At 50.0% G+C, this 23,007-nt stretch overlaps 7 protein-coding genes and 2 non-coding genes across 9 annotated transcripts; 5 read left to right on the top strand and 4 right to left on the bottom strand.

Moving 5' to 3' along the window:
* Window positions 1-1,292: 1,292 nt before the first annotated feature.
* Window positions 1,293-2,908, top strand: BDQ94DRAFT_181390 (phosphatidylinositol-specific phospholipase C domain-containing protein; the record flags this gene model as incomplete). The annotated part of the gene is made up of 1 exon (XM_026773874.1): window positions 1,293-2,908. One exon carries the CDS (start codon window positions 1,293-1,295, stop codon window positions 2,814-2,816), a length of 1,524 nt encoding a protein of 507 aa, XP_026631006.1. The 3' UTR covers window positions 2,817-2,908.
* A 1,929-nt stretch (window positions 2,909-4,837) lies between these two features.
* Window positions 4,838-5,972, bottom strand: BDQ94DRAFT_166213 (uncharacterized protein; the record flags this gene model as incomplete). The annotated part of the gene is made up of 3 exons (XM_026770489.1): window positions 4,838-5,602; window positions 5,669-5,764; window positions 5,820-5,972. The coding sequence occupies 3 exons, from the start codon at window positions 5,970-5,972 to the stop codon at window positions 4,838-4,840; spliced, it is 1,014 nt and encodes a 337-aa protein (XP_026631005.1).
* A 2,120-nt stretch (window positions 5,973-8,092) lies between these two features.
* On the top strand, window positions 8,093-9,882 carry BDQ94DRAFT_72048 (DUF614 domain protein). The gene is made up of 2 exons (XM_026776393.1): window positions 8,093-9,493; window positions 9,557-9,882. Exons 1-2 carry the CDS (start codon window positions 8,716-8,718, stop codon window positions 9,790-9,792), a joined length of 1,014 nt encoding a protein of 337 aa, XP_026631004.1. The 5' UTR covers window positions 8,093-8,715; the 3' UTR covers window positions 9,793-9,882.
* Window positions 9,883-10,337: 455 nt separating this feature from the next.
* On the top strand, window positions 10,338-13,540 carry BDQ94DRAFT_72041 (PalH/RIM21-domain-containing protein). Its single transcript, XM_026776392.1, has 2 exons — window positions 10,338-10,878; window positions 10,972-13,540. Exons 1-2 carry the CDS (start codon window positions 10,770-10,772, stop codon window positions 13,167-13,169), a joined length of 2,307 nt encoding a protein of 768 aa, XP_026631003.1. The 5' UTR covers window positions 10,338-10,769; the 3' UTR covers window positions 13,170-13,540.
* Window positions 13,541-14,121: 581 nt separating this feature from the next.
* Window positions 14,122-15,222, top strand: BDQ94DRAFT_135438 (DODA-type extradiol aromatic ring-opening family dioxygenase; the record flags this gene model as incomplete). The annotated part of the gene is made up of 3 exons (XM_026764665.1): window positions 14,122-14,216; window positions 14,276-14,984; window positions 15,054-15,222. Coding segments are annotated over 3 exons (845 nt in total), but the record flags the coding sequence as incomplete, so codon positions are not given.
* A 653-nt stretch (window positions 15,223-15,875) lies between these two features.
* On the top strand, window positions 15,876-18,023 carry BDQ94DRAFT_156755 (uncharacterized protein; the record flags this gene model as incomplete). The annotated part of the gene is made up of 2 exons (XM_026768661.1): window positions 15,876-15,986; window positions 16,056-18,023. The coding sequence occupies 2 exons, from the start codon at window positions 15,876-15,878 to the stop codon at window positions 18,021-18,023; spliced, it is 2,079 nt and encodes a 692-aa protein (XP_026631001.1).
* A 1,967-nt stretch (window positions 18,024-19,990) lies between these two features.
* BDQ94DRAFT_t27 lies at window positions 19,991-20,063 on the bottom strand. The gene has a single exon. It is a non-coding gene; the product is annotated as a tRNA-Arg (tRNA).
* A 306-nt stretch (window positions 20,064-20,369) lies between these two features.
* BDQ94DRAFT_t26 lies at window positions 20,370-20,442 on the bottom strand. The gene has a single exon. It is a non-coding gene; the product is annotated as a tRNA-Arg (tRNA).
* A 578-nt stretch (window positions 20,443-21,020) lies between these two features.
* On the bottom strand, window positions 21,021-22,675 carry BDQ94DRAFT_135430 (pepsin-like aspartic protease). Its single transcript, XM_026764664.1, has 4 exons — window positions 22,287-22,675; window positions 21,957-22,234; window positions 21,656-21,904; window positions 21,021-21,596 (listed from the first exon to the last, which is right to left on the bottom strand). Exons 1-4 carry the CDS (start codon window positions 22,604-22,606, stop codon window positions 21,259-21,261), a joined length of 1,185 nt encoding a protein of 394 aa, XP_026631000.1. The 5' UTR covers window positions 22,607-22,675; the 3' UTR covers window positions 21,021-21,258.
* Window positions 22,676-23,007: the final 332 nt, after the last annotated feature.

Below are 23,007 nucleotides of genomic sequence, written 5' to 3'. Positions count from 1 at the left end.
TTGCCAGACGCCTATAAATACCTGGAGCTCTCGGGCCTCAGTTTCCTTCCTTGGCGTACAGCGCCTTGCCCAGCAGGCACCAGTGTTCTGGTTCATTCATTCAAGCCCTGGTAGACTCACTACTATGTAGGCTCAGAAAAAGAGAGGATAATCCACAGGTAGCGACATGTAACATATACTATAGTCAAATCGAGCTATCATGCCAACATAGTAGCACTTATATATTATATATAACACTATTTAATGGAGTATGAACATTTTCTCCGAATTGATCCAGCTTGATGAGTATCGTGCATCCCTTTCAATCGGAGCTTTAGGATCTGGCGCTCTACCAGAATGCTTTTTTCGCAAATTGCGGAGATTGGTTAGATATATACCAATCATGAAAATCAAGCAATAGTACTGCTGGCTGTCAGGGATAGGAGATAGTGGTTAGGATTTGAGAGCCGAGAAGCTGTATATATATACAATTCTAAGATGATGCCAAATACAGTGTTAGTAGAAGAGAAATTGGGCCTTTTCAGTATCTCGCCAAAGGTCTTCGAACACAAAACCTGGGGCTAGGCTATAGTATCCAGATTCTTGGTCTCGTTTTCTATTTCTGCCACTTCACCGAGATTTATCATAGAGTTTGAAGATACCGAGCAAAGGAAATTACTGTACTTCGATTGCACGGTGTGAGGCACCACAGACAAGGGACTTGAATACAGGCATGGGGTAATATAGCGGTCCCATCTATCCGAATGGATAAGGTAGTGGATGGACTAAAGAGACTATTGCGTTCTGGAGTAATCAGCACGATCTATTACATCTTAGTATCTGCATTATCTGAAAATCTCTCTGTTACTTGGCAGTAGACGATATTATCAGAGGTACTATGGGTGCTCTCGCATGGAGAGTTATCTCTCTCGTGCCGTGTGCGGAGGGAGCACAAACCAACGCATTACGCATCTACTATGTCAATCGGGCTCCATTCGAAATTTCACGAGTTTCAAGTCACAATTGAGACAGCAAATATGGTCTAAAGGTTAGGTGGAGACCACAAAGAATACTTCGTCTATGTTGACTGCTTGAATTGTTCTTGTTATGCTCCACATGGGCAATACTAAAGAATCAGAGTAGCAACATGAATTTCTAGGATCATGGATATGCAACACTATAACCAGTGAACATAATAAAGCAGAGGGCAACTAGCCGACAGTAATTCATGATAGATTCATAGCTCTGACACTGCGACATATCATCATGTCCGACGATCCCACGATGTGCCGGGGATAGCAGAACTTCCCAATATGGCTAGTAGTTCAATAGTGCCGATCCAAGTGGGACAAGTTGCAGAAAGGCAATGCGCCAAGGCGAGCAACCCCCGGTCACCTTCGGGAGAACATCACCCGTTCACCATGCCCAGCAAAGGCATCACTGTATACAGCTACATCGGCGTTCCGGGCTACGAGGTTGGCTTTGCTGTGCCTCAGCAGGAGGTGCTCCATGATGTGACCCACAACTTTACCAGCCGTCAGCTCGAGATCGACTCGTCGCACATTCAGGGGCTCGGAAACTTCACAGGCCGCTTCGAATGGACCGTCTTTCGCTATGGAGAACGTGTGGCTGGCGCACATAACGACGTTAGCAGCCTGACGGGAAAGATTGAGGGAGGCACGATGGTTGCGACGCAGGACTTCCATCCGGTCGTGACAGAGGATGCCATCATCACTTATGGCTTCTATGCCGCGGGTCACGGCGAAGTTGGTCTCACAGATCGCCATCAGTGTTATGTAACGATCTGCTCAAGAGAGAATCGAGAATGGATGGGAAGTGTGGCTCCCCCAGGATCCACTGCTGCACAGCAGCCCTTCTCACGCTTCGTGCTCGCCGCGCCGCACGACAATGGCATGAATGGTATGACGGCATGCGAGGCCATCTTTCAGCATCTCGATTCGGACATGCTGGCAGCCGTTCGCCGGCTTGTTCCCCAGCTCGAGCACGTCAACCACGTCCCGGACCACTTTCTCATGAAGAAGCTACCTCATATCGTATACGGCCTCTCCATCACCCAAAAGAAAACCGTCTCGACTATGCTGGCCATGGGGGCACGGTACTTTGAGTTCCGTCCAGCCAAGCTCCTCCCCATGTTTCAGAAAGTGTCTGCCCTACGAGACACGTTCTACTTCCAGCATGCGTGTATCCCAGGTCTTGCTTTTGACGAATTCCTCCGCGAGCAGGTCGCCTTTCTCGACGAGAATCAAACAGAGATAGTCACAATTCATATCCGATGGGATAACGTCGTGGCAGACTGCCAGCGGCCCACAGAAGACGAGATCTCGGACCTGCTTAACGAGACATGTGCTCGAGCGGTGCGTAGCCCCATCATCTGGGGAACACGCGAGTGCTTTGAGCAACCAATTGAGGAATTGCGCCGCACGGGGACTCGCCTGATTGTTGTTATCGAAGCCGACAAGTACGATAGCTGGACCGCTGAAGCATACGCGACATTGAGTGCCGACCCAATAATCGACCGCTTTGAGTCTATGACTACCGAGGGACAGGCCGACTCAGACTTGACCATCCTGCAGTGCCAGGCGACCTCCCAGTCCATCAAGGAAGTGCTTGTGTACAGCGTCTTCTCCGCAGCAGCGGCTAGCTCCTGTCTTACCTCGACCAAGGGGATGCTTGACATGCAAACTTTGCCTTGGATTAGAGAGAATGCTCTGGATAGACTTCGAGCCGAGAGGACTATTGTTCTCATGAATGACTTTATCGATGGGGCAACTGTCGATACGTCCATTATGCTTTCGCGGCAGCGCTTGTCCTTGTAAACCGATTATTGCATAATGTGCATCGATAGAATTGTCCCTACCACCTTGTGTACATACTAGTTAGATTCTTACTTGTCAACTACTTACTGCTTTGTATACGTTGGCTTACTAAGGGTTGCCAGTTGTGTCATTCTCCCGGCAGCCATCGGCGTAGTACTCCATCAATACTGAATTGATGCTGTCTATATTGCTAGGGTTGGTTCATCCGGCTGAACAAGAGATCCTGCCCCCCTCGAAGTTGATTGTATCTCATCCGCTCTTTGTTCCTCTAAAGAAGGACAGCACGACTGACAATACCGGTGGCGTCAGGTGATCGTTGCCTATCCTTCCATCTGTCAACCTATTGAAAGTTCTTGTTCACCCTCTCGTTCCCCCTCGTCCCCCCTCGTCCCCTCCGTCCATCTACCAGGATCATGCTTGACATAGAGCTGACAACATATCCATTCACCTTTGGCTTCGCAACCTACTTTTACGAAACGCACACGCATGATGCTTCCAATGTGACTGGTAAAATTACCATCGACAGACCAAAATTGAAACAACATATCCAGTCGGACGGGTGTGGGTTTCAAGCAGAACTGAATAGTAGGCAGACTCAATACAACAATCTGTAGCTCTCTTACAAACAGGATTTCCGTCAAGAAAAATATGCCAAGCAGACTGTCCCATAATCAAAGATCCAACGCTTTTGCACAAATTACCACATTTCACAAAAGCACAAGATCATCCAATAAGAACGAATACCCATCAGCTCGTATCACCGGCTAGTACATGAAACCGAATCTGATTCTCCACCATCTCAAGGTCCGTCCCCAGTTCTTATCAGAAGCGCGAGCCAGGGCAAGTGGCGCAAAGAATTTCTGCTTCTTGGTTTGAAGAGGGATCTTACTGGGAAAGGTTGAGATCTTCTCGGCCAGACGGTACGAGAAATCGTCTGGTTCTGTCGTTGTTGACCGTTCAGAGTAGCGCCAGAAACAATCGATCAGCTCATCCACCAAAGATGAGCATGGGATTCTGTAGCCCATGTGTGCTAGGTTGCGAACTTCTGTAGCGGATTCTGGCAAGTATAAGAGCTATTAATAAGAAAAGGAAAAGAAAAAGAAAAAGAAAAAGTCATCCCGCGCTCATAAATAGCCGGAGAGCGTAGTTACTCACCTCGTTTCGCTCAACGAACTCGATACAGACACGGCTCCCATTAAAGGGGTTTATATATACTAAGCGGTTTCTGCCACTCAAGTTGAAAAGGCGGGTTGCGGTCAAGGCATCTATCAGTCGGGGAACCGATCCCTGTCCTGACACTGCCACAGAGACCGTGTTGGCATCGTATGGCTTATCGGGTGAGTTAGCGAGTTCCTGAATGTGTAAAGGGGTAGCGCTAGATATGTAAGGAATGGGTGATTTGTATGGAAGAGGACTGTCAAGGAAACATACTGTACGCTCTGGTTCCCACGCTGGGAGTCGGTGTTTAATGGACTGCCGGCCAATCACGACTAATTTGATATCACAAAATTGCCCGCTGTTCAACAGAATGGCAATCATGATGCCTTCGCAATGCGGCCACGGCCTCCAAGCCTGGTATTCTCCTCGGCTTGAATTCATGATTTAGTGCTGAGATCTTTCTGATCGCTCAAGGAGAAGGGGACGATTAGGCCTCTTATACATATCAGCTTTGGGCCTCTCGTGGTGGACATTCTTGGTATGCCTTCTACTATCTGGTATCTTTGCTCTTGTGTGTTCTGAATCAAGGTCGACAGAAGCTCCCCCGGCTTCCCTCTCGACATCCCCGTGTGAGAAAACTCTACCCAAAGAGCCTGTTTTGAGACAAATATCGTGAGTGTAAAGCTAAACCTACACCGTGACAAAGGTTCCAAGTACTTTTGGAAACCATCCGAGCTCGGGCTTAATGCTTATAGGCAATACGTAGTGTTTATTACGATTGGTGTGACATAGGTTACTGAGATGTCATGGAGCTTGGAGTAAAGTACAAAAATGCATTCGTAGTAAGTAGTACCACCTCGTTTTTACTCATCGTCAAGGAAAGGGGTATTGCCGCTGTAGCGTTTCAGGCACTTTTGGTACTCCATCTCCGAATGATAGTCGATAATTTGGGTCAGTCGCTTTAATGTTCTCCTTTTTGGTTGCGGTGTGCGTGGAAGAGCATCCTCCGCACGAAGCTTGGCTTGGAGCTCCAAATAGTGTGCGCGATGCTGCTTGCGGGTCTGTCCATCTTCACCACCACAGAGGTAGTCCCAAAGAGGCAGAAAGTCGGGTCGCAATTCGTTCCGGCAAAAAAGCCCATGCTCAGCAAGCCCTGGAGCTTTTTGCACCCAGGATTCCAAGACATCCTGCCACTCACGCTCCCACCCCCGTTCCAATCGCTCATTGGGATTCCGGTCCCGACACACAAGCCATATCAGGGCTTCAACTATTTTGACCGGCCTGATCATCCTTACAGGAGTCAAATCCAGTGGAGGGCGCTGCGACGTATTATCGTAGTAGGTCCATGGGATTCTGATTGGCATGTAGTACGGATCATCCGACGACGGAGGAGACGACGGTAATTCGGGAAAGGCGAAAAGAAGAGATGACTTGTCCCAGAACGCCACAGGTATATCGTGACCCAATAATCTGGTTTCCTCTATGTGCACATGTGCTGCAGCCACCGGCCCGTCTCTATTATGCGTCTTCCAACATTGTTCCCCGTGTCTGCATGGCATGAACCCCGCAGCCAGAAGGGTCTGGCATGCTTTCTCGGCCATGCCATCGTGAACGATGTAATCAATGCACTGTTTTTTGTGTTAGAGAGAGAGGGGGGGGGGAGGCGGGGAAGCGAGGCCGGGGAGTGTGCTTACCGTCCCAATATCTTCTTGGAGGAGCCGCTCTATAATGTAGCCCCAAAGTACGTTATTAATTCCAGCTTGGTCCAGAATAAAAGTGATCAACTTCATCTGATCGGTAAACTGTTGGCAGAGTTCATCAAACATCTTGCCGGGATGTTGTGACTTGATACTGGTTTTTTTCTGCAGCTTGTTTGTCGTTCTTGTTCTTGATGGAGTAGTCGTAGTCGTAGTCGTCGTCGTCGTCGCCGTCGTCGTAGTACTTTCGTAGCTTGGCTGAAGCTGACCTGACCACTAAGTGCATGACCACCAGAACCATCGTGGGACTTCGAACCAGTTATATAGATATTGTGCTTGAAAGTTGACTCATTGCTGCCTATTCAAAGCTATCTGCGCTATCGCGACTTGCCTGTGATTAAATTTGAATACATTTTGGAAGACTTTTTTGATTTTGATAGAGGCCTACTTAGTTTGATGACCTTCTTCGGTTCAACGGGTTACCTTCTACGATTGAATCTAAGAAGTAGCGGAAATTTTCTACCAAGGAACTTCTTGTCTTGTACTTAATCGACGATTGATCGACGATCTTCCGTGCTTACATGCCATGTCAAATCTTCAATCGTACGAAAGGCGGGAAGAAAATCAGTCAAAATGCCCAACTGCTACCCTGTGGCTGAAATTTTGAGTTTATGAATTTTGCAGTTGATGTATCCTGGAGCTTCCTAATGACAAAGTTTGATGACTTTAGGGATATCCCTGAGTATTTCCAAACCGTTTGATTCGCTTGGCAAGGTTTATCCCTATTTGCTGGAAGCTTACATCTGACTGTTGATATTCTTTCATTTCTTTTATTATGCTCGCTTGTTTGTCTGTGAAACTGTCAGCAACCGGTTTCTTCACACTGTGGCATCTGCATCCATCGAGGGGAATTTCCGAGAGGTGGTTGTTATCATCGGAGGAGCATATTCATCGTTAGAAGCTGAAGAACAGATTGATGTCCTGCACAGTATTGTGGGAGAATCCTTGGATTGAGAATACCGAGGAGTATGGAGTCGCAGATCAAATAAAGTAGTGGAGTTACATACTTGCAAGTGGAGTTGCGGTCAACCCCAAGCTTTTCTTTTTTTCCTTCCGGGGATTGAATGGATGGGGCTTGCGCCACAGAGGCCCAATGCGTTCGTTACACGCCAGTTGGTGCCTTTTGACGGGTCAGATAAGAGTTCCTCTGCATGACTCTGAAACGGAAAAACTCAATTGATCCGTTTGCACTTGAGGGCATCCGTAGATGTTGAAGGGTTCGATTGAGATCGGATAGCTTGGCATTTGTTTTCATCATCATGATGCTTTGGTAGCGTATGCATGAATGGCACTGCACTTGCCATTTTACTCTCTCTCTCTTCGGTTTCATCAAACTTTGATGGGACTTTTTCTCTTATGTTGTCATTTCTTTCCCCGTTTTGCATAGGTCGCAGTACGATCATGTGTATTGGTAGAAATAATCTGTCGCATCCAGCCCTGGCGCCAAGACAACAGATATCGGAGGGCATGTAATTGTAGCCTCAGGCATTAAGCTAGACTAAAGTATCACGTGATGTAGAAGTTGTTAGAGCCAAAGGATATCCTTCTATCTTTCCCCGCAAGTACTTTGTACTCTGTGTGGTGATGGAAAGTGACCAATATGCTGCCATAAAGCAGGGATCCTAGTTTCATTCACCAGTTATCTCAATGAGTGAGGGGTAATCCAGATAACCTGTCTCAAATATCCTAGTCTCATTTAATGTTTATCCGGACGCTTATGGAACCCAGCTGAGCTCTCAGCGCCAAATTGCTCCATGGTATACTCCATTTGAATGCAGGATATATCTCAGAGCCGTTGGAGACCCAGAACCTGCCGCCTACATGTTATGTTATCGCTACGCCTCTTCCCGAGCGGCATGGCATGCACTGCAACTCGGCTGGTCACCATGTTCTGCCTGCATCATTGGTGCATACGGGGACGCAACCACTTACAAAGTACTAGTGGTTCGCGCTGGCAGTGACTATAGGTACATGAACTAGCTACCAAGCTAACTAACAGAGGATAGTAACTATGACTGCCAGCGGCTGGATATTCTACCCGGAGGGAAACTAATATCACCATAGGCGGATACACTCGCCCCCCTGTAACTACTGAACTACTACTAGCAACAGTTGGCAATCAATCCAATCAAAAGCGTTGCGGTCGGCAACTGTCACGGAACTGCTAGTACTTACTACGAAGAGAGAAAGAAAGAGGGGAGAGAAAGGACACAGGGGATGGAATGGCGCGTCGGCAACCATCCAATGTGACGCCAGCCGACCGGCGAAAATGTGATGAGAATCGAGAGAAGTGTGCTTCGGGACCCAACAGGATGATCCGAAGGACCGCCAGACCAACAGGATTCATCACTCGTGTGAACAGAGCCACATAAGGGTGCAGCGCTAGGGGTTCGTTCGGCGCAACTTGTGCTTAGACGCTTAAGTCACTGACCAATAACTACAATACGTATGATGATTCCCCCGCCGCAGCAGCAAAGCAACTTGCTTGCTTGTCGTCCATCCATTTCCTTCCCAAGCGCCATGCCATCCCCTCTCCACTCCGGCGATTGTGATCACCCAATTGCGGTTGTACTTGCTTACTGGTTATAATCTCGTTGCCTTCCGGTTTCTTGTCCTGGTGGGTGTGGATGTACTTCTGGATTTTTTCTGTTTCTCTTTCTTTTTGTTCTACTTTGGTTCTTGATTTGGTGACTTGGACTCATTTGGATGTTGAAGAACTTCATCTCTGCACACTCACTGTGCTATACCGCTTATTGATGCTTCTCTCCTCCGGGTTGCGAGCGGAGGGTGTGCGCCTCGCCGGTACATGTAGATCCCTACGGGACGACCGCATTTGAGCGACCTGACAATATCATTCGACCCTCGAGAACCTTACTTTTGCTTGGGTGTCAAAGAGCTGAAACGCTCTGCGCACTACGGTATAGTGTCTGAAGCTGTAGACGAGTTCACGAGTTTGCGATCTGGAATCAGAAGCGACCGCCATCATGAACAGACAACTGCAGCTGAATACGTCCAATCTGGGCTCCAATCCGAGATACTCTTATATGGAAACTCCGTTAGAGATGCATGCTCCAGGAAGCCGACTAAGAGACGAGATCACACCTCCAGCGGCCACAACGAACACCCAGTCAACAGAATCACAGACTGTCATGGAGCACTTTCAACCACCGGTGAATGAGAAGTCGCAACAATACCAGCAAGACATGGCCGTTCAAGGCTATCCCTGCGGACCAAATCTCGAACAACATCCAGCCAACTATGCGCCGTACGCGGATGAGATCCAACAAGTCCAGCAGAATCCGAAAGTGCCTGAATACTCTTACGCACAGCCTCCACAATCCCCGGGCCCTCTTCCAGTCAAAAAAGACCTGGAAATGTCAGAACCGTTACCAAATAAACAGCCTATGGCTGTTGTACCAGACACGAATCCTTTACATTCGCCTCAATTACCCCAGTTTCCCCCTCCAGTCGCCCATGGGGCGCCAGCGACACCTGCAGGATTTGACCTTATGGCATATCATCGGCCGGGTCAAATAACGCATCCTGATCTCGAGATTAAAGGCGGATCGTGGCGCACTAGCATGTGCGGCTGCTATGATGTTGGGTCATGCTGTCTCGGACTACTCTGTCCATGCATCCTATTCGGAAAAACGCAATATCGACTTTCTATGAAGTCAAGGAGTGAAGACCCAACCAATATGCTCGGGTATGAAACGTGTAATAGTTCCTGCACCGCTATGGCTCTGGCCTGTGGGTGTCAATGTAAGTGTGCACCTTTCCAGTTGGTCTTCAGCACCAGCAAAGTATGCTAACAAGCCGTCGCAGGTTTTCTGGCAACGTTTCAGCGCCGTCGAACGCGAAAAGCCTATAAGATCGAAGGGGATATTGTCTCCGACTGCGTTCGAGCGACGTGCTGCACATGCTGTACGCTCATCCAAAACGAGGTCGAGATCAAGAAACGGGAAGAAGAACGCGGGAGATATGCTAGTGCCACGGGGGCAGCGTTAGTATCACCATACCTGCCTCCGACGCAGATGTCGTACGGACCACCTCCGAGGTGATGGGACTTCCGTAAGGGCTTTTCTGGGGGAGGAATGTGGGGGTGTGAGACCCTGATCACTGTTTGGACTATAGAAGGGAGGTTGAGAGTAATGGGGATGTTTGTACGACTGAAGTGGTGTCTAACTAGGGGACGCAGTGCATGGGATCTGATTAATTCCGTCCTCTCTCATCCATCTGTACTACCATGTTTGTTTTGTTGGGAGGCTGAGGTCTCCATGTGATCGATTGTCAGTCAAACATGTCTCCCTCGTGGCCTTCGTCTTATGCTTGGGATCCCGTCGCGGGTCGATTTTTGTCAAGATTGCTGGTGTGGACCTGCATTGGGGTCTAGCCAACTTGTACATACATAATCAATCAGGACAATTGTCATAGTTGCATTGCAGAATACAAGCAAGAGTTCCGAACGAGATAGCTGTACAGTTTAGAAAGAGGAATGATTGATGAGGTGGAGATGGGGCAAGCGGTGTACAAGAAGAGCCAAACTGGCGACGGCAATCTGGACCGCGGGTGGCGGATCTTTCTATGGCGCTGCCAAATCCTCCTCCCCCTCGCCTACTCTCTCCAGGACGTATCATCCCGTGTACCACCTCAGCTCTTTCGCGGCATCGCTTCCTCTACGCTCCGTTGTTGTTGCTCATCACCTCCCCAATCCCTTCCAGCTTTCTGTCCGATCACCAAACCCCGACGCGGATCATCTCGAACTTTGTCTCCCCGCCCCCCCTTTTCCCATCCCAGCTCCCCCGACTCCGCCCGTCGAACATCGGATAAAGCAACTCGCTCTCTCCCCATCTCTCTCGCGCCCTTCGTTACCCCCCCGTCTCCTCCCCCCCAGCACTGCTCCGCAAGAATGATGGTTGCTTGAAAAGGCCGCGTGTGACGGGTCCACTCTGACAAGGGCATTGATGATAGCCGTTACGCCTCATCTCGTAGGGGTCTGAGGGCTGCTCCGAGGAGAAATCAATCGTCCCCCCCGACCATGGGGGAACCCGCTCATCTAACGCCTCGCCAAATCTGGGCTCAACCGACGACAACGACCACCAGGACCTATGAAGCTGACTGCACGCCGTTTCTATTACCCAGCTCTGGTATGTGGATTTGTGCTGGGCCCAATGCGGGCCGTCAAGCAACTCGCTTCCGTACGGTTACACTGACGCGGCGCTTCGGCGGGTGCTTTGCAGGTTACGTCTATTTGAATCGCTCCTACTCCATCGCCTTGACCGAAAATGCCATCTACGATCCCATCTGTACGGGCACGGGCACAGCGACTGCCACGGCTCATGCGGTCGCCGCGCTCGATGTCACCGACCCTTTTTATTCCTCCGTGACCCCGGCGTTGTATGCCATGGGCTGTACGACCGTTGTCAGCTATCTTCTCGTTATTATTCTTCTCATCACGCCGCGTACGTTTTATGTTGGAGGTCCTGGTGGGGGTGCGAACTTTCTCGGACGTCATGGTATGATTAGCGGTTCGTATAGTGGTAATTCGTCGGTGGTCGGCGTTGGTGGTCGCCCGTGGTTGCAGAAGGTCGCAGCCTTGTTAGTCGCGGTATCGCTCACCATCGCGACTGTGGACTCCTTCCGTGTGGCTGAACAGCAATACTATTATGGTTACTCCGATGCCGAAGCGCTGGCCGACGAGGTCATCGACGGTATGGAGATCCGGGTAGTCAGAATCATTTCCAGCACCTTTTTGTGGCTGGCCCAAATCCAGACTTTAATTCGGCTATTCCCTCGACATAAGGAGAAAATAATGATCAAATGGGCAGGGTTCGCGTTAATCGTGTTCGATACGACATTTAGTATCCTCGACAAGTTCTTGGTCAAAACCGATACCGTTCACCCACGGCTCTATGAAGATGCGATTCCCGCTCTCAGCTATCTGTTCGAACTTGCACTCAACCTATTGTACGCCGCTTGGGTCATCTTCTACTCGCTTTCGAAACATCGCTTCGCCTTCTTCCATCCGAAAATGAGGAACATCTGCTTGGTGGCCTTGCTATCGTTATGTGCGATCCTTATACCCGTTGTGTTTTTTGTCCTGGATATCGCAAAACCGAAAATCGCCGGATGGGGTACTTATGTCAGGTGGGTTGGTTCGGCTGCAGCAAGTGTCGTGGTTTGGGAATGGGTGGAGCGGATCGAAGCATTGGAACGCGATGAGAGGAAGGATGGGATTCTTGGACGCGAAATATTTGATGGAGATGAGATGTTGGAAGTGACCCCTTCGGAAGAAGTCGATTGGCCGCGCTACAATCCTGACGGCCATGATCGAGGCGGAGGCGGTGGAACGTCTTCAGGATGGGGAGGCATGATGGGACTGGCTCATCGTCCTTTACGTACGAGGGTGGGTCGCAATTGGCAGTCGAACCTGGAGAACCAGCAACACAACATTCCCATGGACCCTCGGCGCCGGCGTATGGCGCCCCGACCAACTCCTCCCCCAGCAGCTATAACGCCTGTTAGTCGGGCCGACACAACCAGCGCGGCCAGTACGGTATACAACATACATTATCATCCGGTGTCTAGTCCAACTCCACCGGTGGCCATGCCTCATATGGAGGAAGAGGACGAAGACATAGACGAAACGGTGGCTGCGAAGGAGATGACAACCGAAGGTCAGCAAGCTGGCCTAGCTCATGATGTGCTGGCACAACAACAGACCCGGGAACAATCCCCTCAGATTGTGCACGTGGATAAAAGATGGCGAGCGCTGCTGAATCCTTTCAAACGAAGGCGGGCATCTTTGCCAAGAGAAGTCGCGTCTGCACAGGCCGAGGAAGAAGGGAATCCCGCAGGTGCTCAAGTGGAACTGCAACGCCATTCTCTGGATGATAGCGACGATGAGCACAGCTTACAGCACAGGCACGATTTTCGGTTTGGCTTCCATCGAAGATTACGACCCGGTTCTGGACGACAAGGCTCCGACTCGCCCTTGCCAGTCACGGTCATTCCTGCTAGACGCCGTGGTCAACAGACCTGGTCGCCGCAGCAATATCACGAGCCTAGTTCACGAACCACAACTTCGAATCAGCGTGTTCCGCCTGGCCGTGATGACCTGCCTGTAAGGGTGATTCAGCCGCAAACGCGAACTGCCGCTCCATGGAGCGCAGCCGATGGGCAAGGGTTCAGTCATGGCAACTATGAGCTGCGCTATGACCCTGAAGCTGCGGCACTTGTGGAACCTGGTGAGAATTGCACTGAATCTCAGCCGGCGCTGGACGCCGATGGCTCGGTCAGCGAGCCTACTCGGGGGCCGGCTGGGCGCCAACAACCCGAGCAGGAATTCGACCCGATGGAAGGAGCACCTCTATCACCGGCTCAACCTTTTCCTGAGGAGGTCCCCGAAGATTCACGAGGGTCACATGGCCAGCAGTGAGGTCCACGTGTGATGCGGAATTGCCTTCGTCTTCCTGTCTCAAACACTCCATTTCGCTTCTGTTTCGCATTTTCTGCCGCTGATGTTTGATTTTTAGCGGGGAGTATTGGCGATCTTGGGTGCTGCCGGATGGTCTACTACTGGAGTTTTTTTTTCTGACACTCTTTGTTCCGGGGCAAAACTTGCTTTATTTGCTTTTTCAATGTTCGGTTTAATTAGGGGCTTGGGCTGGGCACGGGTGTATGCATAGGTTGGTCTGGGTTGGTTGGAGCCCTCCATGTCTCAGGCGACCGCACTGTTGTTGATGTACAAAGATACCCTTGGGATGCATATATCACTGATCTTTCCTTCATATACATTGTTATCATGGCATATTAATGCGACATATTGTTGTCTTAGGTCTGGGTGTAGTAAAGAGTAGGCTCAGTCATTAAGCAGGCGAAGACTATTATCTGTTGAAGATAACAAGCCAGGTACGTACCTTATGCTTCGGTATCATGCTCACAATCCCGGCTAGTCTGTGATGAATGGCCCCGTCTCTCTCCAGTTGAGAATCCAGGGGAGCGCAGCAACCCCACATATTACCAGATGATCACAGTATATTTTTCCCCAGCTATGGGGACCACCTTATCCCCGGAAATGCTGTCTGGGGCCCGAGTTGCGCTGCTCGGATGACATCTCGGTTTGTGGTCCGCCGACCCGATGATCCCGACGTGAGGCTTCGTATAAGTGCCAGCGTGCGCAAACATCCGATCAGGCCCAGTATGCAGGCTGAGCCCCTGATAATCCTAAGCTGGATTTAGAGTTATCATCGTGTCAAGTACTAAATTTTTATCTGATTGAAAGGCGCAGAGATGGGTACGTACTTAGCCAGACATACTCCTGGATATGCGCAGCCGATACTAACAATGTATAGGATTAACGCCCGTCCACTTCTTCTCTCATGGCTCGACCATGATGCTCGGCGAAGAGTCCACTTCCGCCGACTACTGGCGGAGATGCGGCGACGAAGCCCTAGCACAAGGCATCAAAGGCGTAGTCATAATGGTACATCATCCACTCCATACTCCCTCTCCATCACCAAGAACACTAACAACACCCCCCAGGGCGCCCACTGGGCCTGCCACGGCGACGGCATTGAAGTCGCGACGAACCCTAACCCAGGCAAAAGCCCCGTTGCCTACGTCCACCCCTCCAAATACGTCGACTATAAGCTCAACCCCGACCTGCCCACCGCCCACCGGTGCATCTCCCTCCTCTCTCAAGCCGGTTTCAAAGCCACCGGCAACGACACCTTCGAGTGGATCCACGACGTCTACCTCATTCTCATTCGCATGTTCCCTAACGCCTGCCCACCCACCACCATCATCTCCTCCAACGCCCGCTACGACCCCCACTACCACATGAAAGTCGGCTCCACGCTCCGCCAGCTCCGTCGCGAGAACTACCTGATCATCGGCACCGGTGGCGCCGTGCACAACCTCTACCGCAATCGGTGGGCGCCTATGCTGCGGTTCCGCGATAACTTTGCTATGGAGACGCCGCCTGAGGACTGGGCGTTGGAGTTCCGTCAGGCTGTTGAGGATGTTATGGTGAAGTGTCCGGGCGGGCCGAAGATGAGACGCGCTATGACGAGGTTGATGAAGCATCCTGAGTATAGGGATGCGCATGCGACGGATGATCATTTTATGGCCGCATTGTTTGTGGCGGGTGCTGTGGGGGAGTGGGAGGATGAGGGAAGTAAGGTGGTGCTGGGGGCGGAGACGTGGGAGTTGACGAATATGTGTAATTCGCAGTTTACGATTGGGGAGTGGAGTAAGTTGAAATAGTTGCTGGAGTTATGTTTGCTGCTTGCTGTGTGTTATAATACTTATTGGTTCTTAGTAAAGGTTTCCCATGAGAAATACCTTCAGCGGTCTACCTGAGAAGTGGTCTGGTTACTTCTCTCTTTTGTTGGCATTGTTGCATTTCACACAAGCTTCACATACAGATGAGACTAGTAGCTAGACAGTACATGTTGGTACCAATACTATCTACTCTTGGACAAAGTCAATATATACTCCAAATCTGACAGATGGGGTTCGCTGTTGTCATCATTCTAGAAGTGAGGCTTGGAAAAAGCAAGTCGTTTGATAGCCTTGAAATGACCGGCAGCAGGACAATAGAGCAGGGGTCCGATTGTTTCATGATTGTTTCCCCAGACAGGAGTCTACCATCGGAGTGGGTCTATGAGCACAAGGTATACCCTTGCAGTAGGACATGCTATCTCCATTGTAGACTATCCGGTAAAGGAGAGATGTACTTATCCACATTTTTCTACTTCCCTTGCTTTTCACCACGTGCGATCACCCACGTCGCATCTGTCAGACAGGCAGGGATATTTCTTTAATTTCGATCCGAACCAGACATGCAGATTTAGTAGGGGGAGAGGGATTAATTCACTTGAGGTCATAATTAACTTTATTATAACCAACATTAGTTAAGTAGTTAACAAGACGGTGAGACGGGGAACCTGACTCAGCAGTGGAACATCGAAGAGTTTCCGCCGTCCGCGATAATCCCCAATCGGAAAGTTACTTCGACTTCATCCCACCCCAGTCGGAGAGTCTCTGTCGCTCTGATAGATGTCTCGCCTGGCTTATCCCCACCTGCCCTTGTCTCTCTCCCAGTCCATGCTGCGGCCCTATCGCCCCTGGGCGTCGCATCATGGCGGCTGTCAACCGGAACATGTTTGAGGCCAGCGTCACCACCGATCGCCCCCAGGGCGCTCCACTAATGATTCTACCGCTCAACTTAATTGCGGTCATCGTCTCTTACGTTCGTCTAGCTACTGCTCTTATGAATGGAGCTCGTGCATCCCACTAACCACCTCGTGCCTTTTTGCAGGTAGATGATCCCGGCGATCTCGCCCGTCTCTGTCGAGCATGCCGCGTTCTCAACTACATGGCCCTCCCCCAGCTCTACAAACACATCACCTTGACCTCCTATGACAAAATTCGATATCGCGACGATGAGCCCGAGGGCATGGGTAGCGCCAGCCCTTTTTCCATGGGACTGAATGCCATTATCACCCGTCCCTATGCCACACTCGTTCGGTCGCTTACTCTTCGAGGCAACTGGCGGGAGCTCGAGCTCGAGGAGCATGCGCGCGTGGGCCGCGTGCCGGACTCGTCGATGATGCTGAACATTGCGGTGCGCGCGGCGGTCGATCGGATGACGGAATTGGAAAGCTTTAGCTGGGAACTCAATACCAAGATGCTGGAAACTGTCTATCTCGGGCTGGCGCAGCTGCCTAAGCTGACGGCCTTGACCATTCGGTTTCCCTCGAGTCGACATCCCCGCCCAACCATCGTCATTCCACCCATGCCACATCTTCGATATCTGAAGGTTACCGACATCGATCCGCTTTGCTATCCGGATGACATCTCGACTCTGGTGTTTCGGTGTCGCAAGTTGCGCGAGCTCAACTTGCATTGGTCTCCCCGCATGCGCAATGCGCAGGAGCCTAGTGTCATGGTTCACGACTACTTTCGCAAGTGCATCGCCGCGAAACAACCCCTTTCAATCAAGAAGATTGGCCTGCAGAACCTGTACGCTTTGCACACGGAGGATTTCGGTCTCGGGGTGGATAGCGCCACTGTAGAAGACGTGACCATCCTCCAGCATGGCGGTGCGGATCTTTCAATGAATACTTTTGTGGATAGCACTTGGCCCACAACGCCAGCTCATCCCATTCGTATCAAAGCAATCCGACAGGATGCCGTGAGCAAGAAACATGCGCAGTTTCTTAACCAGTTTACCGGTCTGGAACGGTTATACTTTGTCAATGCCACTCTTAATCCCAACGACGATATCAACTCCCCTCGACCTTTGACCTCTTCTGCCGCACTCTCTCCCCCTTCGTCTGACACCTCTCAACCCGCTACTAATGGTACATCCACCAGCTGCTCTGCCGCTGCAAGCAACTCCCCCAGTTTGCAAGCAAGCATCCGAGACCTATACCTGAACAACATCACTATGAATCATGCTGCCACCTTACGACATCTCTTACTCCCCGCTCGCTGGCCCCTGTCTGCACCGACGGTCGCGCGCCTCGTCCACGCCAGTCCGCAATTGGAGCAGCTGGGCTTCGCCACAGAATTCTCCGACCTGGAAGCATTGGGGCTTCTTCTTCCATTCCTCCGAAATCTCAAGGCGTTGCGTCTTCTCATTCCCACCTGCCCCTCACCGTCCGAGACAGCTCGTGCTGGGCCGCTCCCTAAGACGTTCAAATACTTCTCTCCATCTGCTAATGCGCTCACCTCCGCCCGGACGCTCTCCGACCTTGTGGAAGCTGACGACGACACCTTAATCGCGAGGCTCAGCGAGTCCCTTGCAGACCAGCAAGTCTTCCACCGGCTGAAGGTCATTGGTCTGGGCCGCAAAGGCTTCCAACTAGGAGACTACTACACCGTGCCAGCCGAGCAGGCCGAGAATTATGGACACGTCCAGCTACAAACGCCCACGGGCTCCCGGGCTACCAGCGCAGAAGCCAACGTAGGCTACGATAAGAGTCCACCAGCCGGGGGACCCTCCCCGACAGCCAATGGCCATAACGCAATGGTGCCCTCGCAGAGAAATGGACATCTCCCCCCTTCAGTACTGGGTAAGCGGGCACGAGAAGAGGACACCCCTACTACAGAACCAGGAGAAGCCAACCAGCCGGCAGACGAGCAAACACCCGACCCAAGTTTGAATCCGTGCGTTCCGCAAATCCTTCGCGATGGTCGATACTGGCGACGGCGCGTCCAGCGCGTTGGCTGGGAGGTGCTGCAACATTGGGAGATATGGGGACTGGACAAACAGGAGTTATGAATTTGGCGTACGGTGTCGATAAAACAATACCCTGGGAATCTTCTCGATTCTTCTTATTTCATGAACAATATTTGGCTTTAATTGGGTGACCTACGGCAATCGTCGGGGTTTCCTGTCGGGATTATATATAGCATGCATGTGTGCCCCCTTCTAGCCTCTTAACCATGGGGGTTAGGATGAGCATCAACTAGAGCAGATGCTCGGTTAACTAGTAGATATTATACCTTACCAAACCATACCATAGCAATATGAGCAATGACAACCTCCTCTCTAAAATTTAATTCAATACTACGTATATGTGGAAGTTTTCTGATTTACTGAAAGAGCTTGACTCATAACTTAATTGGTGTGGTACTACTTACTAACTGACCGCCAACGAAGTAAATAGATAGTGAAGTAGTAACAGTTTCACAACACTAATTGTATACTAACTACTCAAAAACATCGACCTCCTCCTCTCCTTCAAGAATTATAATCAAACACCATTATAAAATCCCCACTTAATCATCTACCCTTGATTCGATTTATTATTGATTTGATTCTTACACTACCACCGAACTAGCAGAGTAGAATCCAATTTATACCAGTGCATGCATCGATAGTACTATCCATCCAATCCGTCCTTTCCTTCTATTTCTAGCTGAAACAACTATTAGTTGTATAAATGGTAGTGATGATGAGTTGCTAGCTCACATGATACTATAGTACTACTACTAGTAGTAGTATACTACTATCGTTATGTGCAACCAGGTAGTATATATATATAGTATACGGAGGACTTACTACGCGCTCAAGTGCCTGATTTTTCTCTCACTGGAGGAAATTAATCTGGATGGTATATATATATAGATATGGATGGTATATATATTCGTATAACTGTATATAGTACTCACTGCTTACTTACCTCTATCAAGTAGTGAGAGGTAGAAACGAGACTAGAATGGAATGGAATGAGAGACTACTAGGAGGTGATGGGGGAGCGGAGGAAAAGATTCCTACTATGCGATGATGTGAAGTGATGATGACAGTGAAGAGAATTCGCCTAAGGCATAGGACGATACTACTCTCTCCGCTGGAGTTGTTTGAGGATTCATACCCGATACTTCGTGATACTGCGATACTAGCCTAATGGTTTTATCCTATCAGCGTTTTAAACGAGAGGAATTGCCAAATGGAGTCACATCACTAATGATCAGTATATGATCTCTTTGGGCTTACCGTATGCTCCCAGGCTATTAGCTCGATTTAATCTTATACTGGCTACTCACTTACCTGAAGCTTGGGGCTGTATCGTCTCAACTTAGCTTCTAATATTTACTATTGCGAGATTCTATTCCCGGATGATATGGATATCATGGATGGAAAGGTCTTTGTCAAACTAGAGCTTTGTCCTTTGGGAGAAACGCATACAAGTCTATATGCAACCTCAAGCTCTGAAGCTCATGATGATCCGGCCCTCCGTCTAGTTTTCCGGATTAGATACACCGATTCCTTCGGTCGTGAAGTGGTATACTATGCAACAAATTCGGCCATGGGTATGGTATTCAAGGCGAACACCTTCGTGGAGGTTCTGGAGAAGAAATCATTGGAAGAGATCTCGCAGTTCCCGAGACGGTTTATCCACATTGGTAATGAAAATACTGCTCATCCTTTGCTTGAACGATTTAGGCGTGGGGCACATACCAGTCCACTGCCTCGTTAATCGTGTGTTGATGTGATTTTCCATGTACCCGCCCCCCCTCTTCCTTCCCTTTCCTTTGTTGCAGTGAACTTTCAGCGTCTATCTCGAAATTCGCCGGAGGAAGGGGGGGAGGAGCTGATTGATATTATAAAACACCATCTTGCTAGGCAGTATACTGTCAATAACATTATCATGACCCAGCCCAGTTAGTCAATTATAGTTTCTTAAGATGATACTACGAAAAATAAGGAAGGAATGTACCAAAAAGAAAATGAAAAAAATGTAAAGCCCCTGGTGGGGGTCGAACCCACAGCCTTAAGATTAGAAGTCTTACGCGCTACCGATTGCGCCACAAGGGCCTCCTTGGTTAATGGCGGGTACAATATTACGCCATATTAGCTTGCATTCACAGCAGCTTCTTGCTTGAGGTTAGACAAAAAAAGCAAGTGAGCGGGCCGTTCATGTGAATATGAAGCATGATGTTAATTGCGCAAACAAGTCACGTTTGGAGAGGGCAGATATTTCTTTGATTGATAGCAGAAGGACGAGATGACATAAGAAAGAAAGAAGGAAAGGAAAAGGACATAAGGGAGGCGCCTCATATGTTTCAAAAAAGCTTGAAGTTAAATGCGAAATCAAAGGGGAAAAAAGATAAATAAAAAAAAAGCCCCTGGTGGGGGTCGAACCCACAGCCTTAAGATTAGAAGTCTTACGCGCTACCGATTGCGCCACAAGGGCTACTTGTGTAGAAACGGTTTCCAAAAATTGACTTATTTGATGTGGTTCATTTGGGCGTCGGTCCCTATCTAACGCGCCCGTCCCCAATTTTCTCAATTCCAGGCAAGTTCACAACTTCTTCGCCAGGAACTTACTACTATCTCTATGGCAGTTTTGCTTATTGACATGATAATATTTTAACTGTGCGATTGTAGAGGACTAGACTATTGAAACTTATTAATAATCTAAACTACAACTCTACTTTCTTAATATATTTATGTAACTGCACTTTCCCACGGAGCGTCAACGGAACTATAGGCAGGCAAACACAGTTCTCCCACAACTAGGTGTTGCCAGGGGAGAGATCTTTCAACACCAGAGATAGTTTAACATTGCGTGGATTGGGTCTTAAATTATTATTACTTACCGATTTTAGTTGAATTTGTGTTTCGGTGATTTATTGTACTCCTTCACATCTGTCAGAGAGGTGTTGTAACTGATAGTAGCTATCTTATAAGACTCCTCTGCGGCCACCTCTGGGGTGATGTTGGGCCGGACGAGGCACCGCAGTAGATATAGGTGGGAAAGTACTACTACTGGTTCAGGTGTTTATCCTGCACTCATAGCCAAAAGCCATGAGATGGATATACATATATATATATATATTCATCACATAGATACAGTCACATTTGCATATGTACCGAGCTTCATCAAGTATGTACGGGTCATCATCAAATCAACATCATCACCATCACCCTCGTCTGCTATACATTTCCACATGTAGTTCATCGTCGAGGGATCAATCAGCAGATTATAGACTCCACTTCAGTGGTTGATCTAAGCCTGAGCGGCGAATCCCAGCTTAGGGCCCTCAGAGTTGAAGACCACGTACTGGCTCTTCAAGAACACATCGCCCAGGATGGACAGTCCCAGACCGCTGTTGCTCTGGATACCGCCAAAGCAGGTGGAGCTGCCAGTCGAGATGGGAGCGTAGTTGATGTACTTGCCCGGAACAACGGCCTTGTAGTCGCCAATCACGACAGTGAAGTCAGGGGGGTTGGTCGAGCAAGAGAAAACGTAGCCACCGGCTTCCTCGCTCTCCTGAGCGCCAGAAACCTGCTCGTAGTAGGCGGAGACGATTTCGTCATCGAGGAGGATGAGGGTGGTACCGGTGTCTATACACAAGTTAGTAAAGAGGTGGACAAGTTATGTGTTAGGTGAAGGTGGTTCTCACCAGCAATGGCGCTGAAGCCGCTGGAGCTGGAGCTGCCGTCACCGATACTGTAGCCGTCGGTGCTGAAGCCCCAGTAGCCCTGGGAGCTATCGGCATCCGTGTAGGTGATAGAACCGGTGTACTTGGAGTCATCGATGTAGCCAAAGTCGTAAACACCGGGGGCGTCGTGCTTCAGCTGCACGGCGAAAAGGGGAGAGTCCAGCTGGGACTTGACGGTGTCGAAGAAGGTGGTCTGCGCCTTGGGCTGGACTGTGTATCGGTCAGCAGGTAGGTCAACCCGGCTGATGTAGGATTGACTCACCAGTGTTAATGGAGCTAAAGGCCAGTCCCAAAAGGCCGTCATTGGCCGTGTCCTGAACGAACTCGGAGCTGATCTTGCTGGCTGCTTCAACAGCCTGCTTGTTGGTGGTGACACCGCCGACAGTGACAGTATCCCGGTACACGTCTCCGCTGGCTGAGCTGCCGTCACCGTAGGAGATGTCCCAAGTGTAGCCGCTCAGCTTGGTCGCGCTGGAGCTAGGCGTGTACAGATCGTGACCGGTCTGCTCTGAGGAAGGGAGCTCGTCCGAGAAGACCCAGCTAGTCCAGGTTAGTCACGATTTACCCGAACTACCTGAGCAGGGAAGCTTACAGATCTGCAGATCCGGTGTCAAAGTCCAGATGGAGGGTGGACTTTCCGACAGTGACGGGAGTCAGGTACTCCTCGTCATTGTTCTGGGGCGTGGTCACGGCACTACCCTTGCTGGCAGCCTCCTTCACGCTCTGGGGCACCGTACCGCCAAACTTGGCCAGGGAACGGGCGTACATGCCTGGCAGGTTGATGGTGCGGGTCTTGTTGGCAGGCCGGGCAATCTGGTTGATGGTGAAGCCCTTGCGAGTAGGAGCCGGCGCCGCAGAGACGGCGGAGGACAGACCCAGAACGAGGGCAGCGGTTTTGCTGAAGACGACCATTTTGACCACGAGAATGTCAAGCAAGAGAGTTCGGAGAAGAGATAGAACCAGACAAAGAAGCCTTGGACTCTTGGTTGATGAACAAGAAGATCCATTCTGCTGGTCGAGCAGTCTCTTCTTATACTTGCAAGCCTCTCCTCATTGACCTCGATCAACTCCTCCATCATCCAAGTCGACCATGCTCTTCAGAGCAAAAATGTCTCAGAGTCCCCGCTATGGCAGCCGTCATGATGGAAGGAGATGATGTCCCTTCCAGGAATAAACCGACGAAGATCTCCGCATGTCCGTCCAAATCCGTGTCGTCCGTCGCCCGTGAGGATATTCGCAATTGCCAAGACAGAGCCAACCGGCGGCCGACTCGGTGCAAAGTAAGACATACAGCCCTGGACCCTGCCTTAGTG

The sequence above is a fragment of the Aspergillus welwitschiae genome, assembly GCF_003344945.1.
Source record: "Aspergillus welwitschiae strain CBS 139.54b unplaced genomic scaffold BDQ94scaffold_3, whole genome shotgun sequence".
NCBI lineage: Eukaryota > Fungi > Ascomycota > Eurotiomycetes > Eurotiales > Aspergillaceae > Aspergillus > Aspergillus welwitschiae.
Note: the sequence above shows the minus strand (reverse complement) of the source record. Positions and strands in the feature narration are given on the sequence as shown.